This window comes from Phoenix dactylifera, unplaced genomic scaffold (assembly GCF_009389715.1).
Source record: "Phoenix dactylifera cultivar Barhee BC4 unplaced genomic scaffold, palm_55x_up_171113_PBpolish2nd_filt_p 000851F, whole genome shotgun sequence".
NCBI lineage: Eukaryota > Viridiplantae > Streptophyta > Magnoliopsida > Arecales > Arecaceae > Phoenix > Phoenix dactylifera.
In genome coordinates, this window is record NW_024068215.1 from 153,878 (window position 1) to 159,877 (window position 6,000).

The window sequence follows — 6,000 nt, forward strand, 5'->3', positions numbered from 1 at the left end:
GCCGTTGCGGTGGCTAGGGTCGAGATCAACCGAGAATGCTCTCGGTTGATGGGGCCAAAACAGATGGAGGAAGAGGGCTTACCGGCGGTGGCAGAGGCGGCGGAGGGATCTCGGCCGAGGGAGGCTCGGTCCGGTGTCAGGCGGCGGCGGCGACGCTTGAACCCAAGGAGATGGGTCTCAGAACAGGGGGTGGCCGCGAGGGGGATCCGGGCGGCGCTCGGTCGGGAGGGTACACCGGTCGGAGAAGAGGAGGAGGGAAGGAAGAAGAGGAGGAGGAGGAGGAGGAGCTCGGGATGCCCTAGGGGAAGGAGGAGACGGAGGAGAGGGAGGAGGAAAGGGGGTTTTATAACCCCATTTCAACAGCTCTCCGCCGCGAAAATCGCGGCGGTGGGGCGAAATCAACGGCCGCTCGTGCGGCCGTGGGGTGGCCGCAGAATGACCGCGGGGCTGCCGCGTAACGCCCGCGACGCCCCGCCCTCGCTGCACCCGAAGAAGCCGGAGGGGATCGCATCTGCGATCCTCTGCTCTGGCCCCTTCCAAAAGAGGAAGACGGGGGCTGAAGTCGGCTGGGGCTGCCGACTTCATTGGCGTGATGAGTCCCCACATAATGCATAGGATGTAGGGTATAATTTCTCCTTCGATAATTTTTATAAACAGCAACAACAACAATAACAATAATAATAATAATAATTTAGAATCCCAGACGGTGCTTGGCAGTCAAGCGTTCACAGCCTCGCATTATGGAATGCCACGACATTCATTGAACCAATGATCTTCAATCCATAAAGTCCGTCATGCGAGTCTACCAAAGATAAAAATCTACAATCTAAGATAGTGATCGGTGGTCACAGTCATTATAGCACGCCACGGAATTGAACCAATACTTGGTCAACCGCAAAATAGCAACCACAAAAGAGAAAGCAAGTCCAGGTGATAGGAAAGGTCCACCATAATAGAGACACAAGAATACACTCAAGATGATGGAGAAACAATAGAGGCACTGTCCCTCCAGAATTGTTTCATTTACGGCGGTTGGAGGTGCTGGACCTGAAAAGCAACGACTTCACCGGTGAGCTGGATCGAGGTATCAGTAACCTTACAAGCTTGTCCTACCTCGACGTCTCCTTCAATCAACTCACCGGATTCATTCCGGATTCATTTTATGGCCTTCAGAGGCTGGAGAATTTCTCCGCTGAATCCAACTCTTTGGAAGGTCGATTACCAAATTCACTCTCATCTTGCTCGATGCTTAGGTTGCTCAATCTGAGGAATAATTCTCTTGATGGCAATATTGACCTTAATTTCACTAGTTTGGTTCATCTAGTTGTTCTCAATGTCGGATCTAATCCTTTTTCGGGTCATATCCCGAAGACTTTGTCTTCATGCAGAGCCTTGGAGGTTCTAAACTTTGGTAGGAATAATCTCCATGGAACAATTCCCAAAAGTTTTAGGAACCTTCAAGCTCTCTCCTTCCTGTCAGTGTCAAATAATAGTCTTTCTGATGTTTCAATGGGATTGCAAACACTACAGGAGTGTCAGAATTTGACGACCCTTGTCCTTACAATGAACTTTTATGGAGAAGAGATGCCTAATAATGGAATTCAAGGATTTCACAGCATGCAAGCGCTGATTATAGCATTTTGTACTCTGACTGGTTCCATTCCCTCGTGGTTAGCAAATATCAAAGAGTTGAGCTTGCTAGATTTGTCTTGGAATCACTTGACTGGAGGCATTCCCTTGTGGATTGGGAGCCTGGATTATCTCTTTTACCTTGACCTGTCAAATAATTCACTCACTGGGAAGATTCCTATGAGCTTAACGAAACTAAAAAGCCTCAATTCTGATTCTCTTTCACACAATGGGTCTTCTTCATATGGCATCCCCTTGTTCTCTTGGAAAAATGCACCACGTAACCTGCTGTATAAACAATATATAAACTTCCATCCAACAGTGGATTTGAGCAATAATATGATGGATGGAACAATCTGGAAGGAGATTGGCAACTTGAGGCTTCTTCAGGTGCTTGACCTGAGCAACAACAACTTCACAGGTTCTATTCCTGATGAATTGTCAGGCCTTGGCAATTTAGAGACATTGGACTTGTCTTTCAATGATTTATCAGGGACAATACCTGCCTCCCTTATCAACCTTACGTTTTTATCTTCGTTCAGTGTTGCTCACAACCGCTTGCAGGGCCAAATTCCCAAGGGAGGTCAGTTTTCAACCTTCTCGAGTTCGAGCTTTGAAGGGAATCCTGGTCTCTGTGGTGAATTTTTCTTAGTTTGCAATTCCACTTCAAAGCCTCCAGAGGAGGAGGAAAATGACACGGAAGAAAGTTATGTTGTTCTCGAAGGACTGCCTCTTGCGATGGGATTCATATCTGGCCTTCTCCTGATAGTAATCCTCGTTGGCAAATTCTGCCGTTACTGAAACAGGGTTGATGGAAAATGATGATGTCTCCCAAAAAGAGACTGCAGTGTATATCGCCATTCTATGTAGTGTTCCTGGATTCCTTACGGGGCGTTTGGTAACCCCAATAGGATCACCATGGTGATCTAAGATCCTCGGTGATCCGAATACTGGGATGATTTGATTCCCAGTAATCTAAGATCAATGTGTTTGGTAGGCAATGGTCCAGTGATTAAAAATCCTCAGGTATCCATGAGTAACTTGTTTGGTATGGTAAGGGGATCAAAGATCACCGACCACATAATACCACAAATACCCCTGATATATTTTATATGAACTTTTTATATGTTTTTAATTCTCATGAATCAAAAATGCAAGTCAATATGCTAATTCTATAATAGCATCATAATTTTATCACATATTCTACTTTTAGTAGCTCTTATTATATATTTATTAATCATATAAAATATTAATATATTTATCAATATATTAATTATTAATATATTCTATAAAAATATATTTATTACTCCTATAAATTATTAATCTTCAAAAAATATCTTATTTTTCATTATAGAATTAATATTTTTATTTATAATTATAATAGATTTTTTAATACTAATAATTATTTTGATTAGATAAATAAGGTAAATAGGAATAATATATTAAATATTTTCATTATATAAATATAAAATATAATAATATATTTCTACTATAATTTAAAATTATCCTTCAATCGTAATAGGATAATAATATGATTAGTAATATATTATAATATAATATATCATTAATATAATATATAATATCAATATAATATTATATGTATATATATATAGCATTGACATAATATATTGATGGTATATTGAGGGGTATTTTTATCTTTAATTTTCAATTCAGGATCACTGCCCTAGGGTGATCTTGGATTCCCGACCTCAAGGACGGGTATCCCATCACCGAGTTAGGCGGTGATGTGAGGAGTGGAGGTGATTTAGGATCACCGCCACGTAGGATCACCGTGGTGCAACCAAACGCGGTGATCTCATCACCTTCACCCACATCATCCTTGATCCTGGGACGATCACCCCATACCAAACGCCCCCTAATGGATTATATATACTTGTATCATTCTGTTTTGACACCTGATGAATGTGCTTAGTCATACTAGGACAAAGCCATGATTTTCAATAGAGACCCAATTTTGTTACTTAAGGAATGATTTTGAACAGCTACTATAATTTTGTTTTATTATATTAATATATTTCTTTAAAAAATAGAGCTTAACCGGCTAACCATGGTCTCCAACCTAATCATTAAATAGGTATCAAAATAGACAGTTTAGTAGCATGATACTCTATTTTAGTATGATCACATCATCAAAATATGGTGAACTTAAATCTATTCATATTCTAAGATGTGTAGATCATGATTCATTAGGTAAATATTTAATCTGTATGCCTTATCATGTAGTTTACAGGTATAATTGATATTGTTTATTTTAGTACCAACTTGATGCATAGGTTGGAGATAACCAAAATAATGAAATTAGATCTCTAAGTCTTTTATATAGTTTTGATCTTGATCACATCATCAAATCTGGTGAACTTAAATTTATTCATATTCTAAGATGTGTAGATCATGATCCATTAAGTAAATATTTAATCTGCATGCCTTATCATGTAGTTTGCAGGTATAACTAATACTGTTCTGTGGAGTGATTGATTAAAACTCTATTTGATTTTGATGAGCTCAAAGCATTTGAGTATATCTCTTGTTAACTAATGAATTCAATTAAGTGTTTCAGTGAAAATCTTGCCTAAGTGTCTCTAGACATGGTTCATAGTATTTTGGATAAGTTAAGAAGTCAGCTTGAACCAAAGTCTGAGACTCGAGTCGACTCCCGAGTATCACGAGTCGACTCCAAGCGTATCAAGTTCACTGGCACGAGCTCGAGTCGACTCCGGATCAGTACGAGTCGACTCCGACTGAGAACAGACAGACGAACAGAAAAGCTTCAACTCAAAACCTGTCAGCGAGTCGACTCCTGAAGTGCGCGAGTCGACTCCGATGTTCACCGAGTCGACTCCAGGGTAGTAAGAGTCGACTCCAAGGAGTCACAGGCAGAAAAGTCAGAGGGCAGTTTCTGGACTCTGAGATTCGAGTCGACTCCCGCATTACGCGAGTCGACTCCGAGACTCCGCGACCATCAAAAAGACAGAAGACCAATTTACTGTCTCTGAGATTCGAGTCGACTCCCAGACAGCTAGAGTCGACTCCAAGGCAGCTTCACATCAAAAAGATAGAAGACAGTGTTTCGGAAACTGAGAGCCGAGTCGACTCCGAGGAAGTTCGAGTCGACTCCAAGACTGGACGAGCCAAAAGACAGAAGATAGGGAGTTCGGGCTCTGAGCGCCGAGTCGACTCCCAGGATTGTCGAGTCGACTCGAGTGGACCAAATTCAAAAATAGATCCACGGACTCCATGGGATGAGCCGACTCCGAGAAAGCCAAGTTAGCTCCAGAAGTTGGCGAGTCGACTCCGGGTCAAGACGAGTCGACTCCCAGTCGAAGAGGGTACTTTAATTCAAATTCGAAATAGTTGCAGAGTCGACTCCGGAAGAGTATGAGTCGACTCCCGCTACAGCCGAGTCGACTCCTGATCGCGCGAGTCGACTCCAACCCACCAACGGACACATTGTCAGGCTGTGCAGAGTGTGCAGAACGGGCAGAAAAAGGTCTCTAACGGCTAGTTTCCGTGGGGGTTGGTTTAAATAGCCACAGAGGACTGTAGCAAGGCAGAGAACAACCATTCCACTCCAAGTATTCAAGCATTCAATCTCTGCAACCTGTTCTTCAACGAAAAAGAGGGAAGAGCTGCATTGACTGCATCCACCTACATCTTCCCAGCAATTAAAGAATCCTCCTCCTGCATTCAAGTCGACTACACATTCAAGAGGAGACTCGAAGTTTAAGAAGCCATTCCTCTTCTCCAACTTAAAAGCGTTTGAGGGCTTCTAAACTCTTTTCAGATTATATTGTTTTCCATCTGCTTTTGAGAAGCTTAGTTTTCTGTTTGTCTATTTTATTTACAACTTGTATTTGCTTGGTTCAATCGGGGGATTGAATCAAGGGTATTGAGGTTGGTTGGTGAGCCGAGTGTAAAACCAACGTGTGTAAGGGTTCGATTATGATCCTGGAAAAACAATCGGGGTGGTTCTAGTCGGTGAGCCTGGGAAAACCGACCGAGTTCGTTGTGAGCTCGTAAAACAACAAGTTTGGTTGTGAGCTTGGAAAACAACCGGCTGTAATCCAAGGGGGTTATAGTGAATTCCCAAGTGAGACTTAGGGAGTGGACGTAGGAGCAAGGGTTAGCTCCGAACCACTATAAAACTTGGTGTTTGTGATTGATTGTCTCTCTTCTTCTTCCTCTCATATCACTCACAGCACATAGCAATTAATTAAACAACTTGCAATAGTTTTAATTAGTCATTCACAATGTTTTATATATTCAAATTATTTTAAAACCCAATTCACCCCCCCTCTTGGGTTGTCTATCTGGGCAACAAGTGGTATCAGAGCCTAAACTCTTCCACCCAAG

General features: G+C 42.1%; 1 protein-coding gene across 1 annotated transcript; it reads left to right on the forward strand.

The window, feature by feature from the left end:
• Positions 1-1,458: 1,458 nt before the first annotated feature.
• On the forward strand, positions 1,459-2,280 carry LOC120107405 (phytosulfokine receptor 2-like). Its single transcript, XM_039120672.1, has 2 exons — positions 1,459-2,050; positions 2,194-2,280. Exons 1-2 carry the CDS (start codon positions 1,510-1,512, stop codon positions 2,244-2,246), a joined length of 594 nt encoding a protein of 197 aa, XP_038976600.1. The 5' UTR covers positions 1,459-1,509; the 3' UTR covers positions 2,247-2,280.
• The last annotated feature ends 3,720 nt before the right edge of the window (positions 2,281-6,000 follow it).

What these genes read in the sequence shown, in the direction of transcription:
- LOC120107405 (XM_039120672.1), top strand. Translation starts at nt 1,510, where the DNA reads ATGGGATTGCAAACACTACAGGAGTGTCAGAATTTGACGACCCTTGTC. An exon ending in GAGCAACAACAACTTCACAG is followed by an intron (nt 2,051 to 2,193) that starts GTTCTATTCCTG and finishes AACCGCTTGCAG; the next exon opens with GGCCAAATTCCCAAGGGAGG.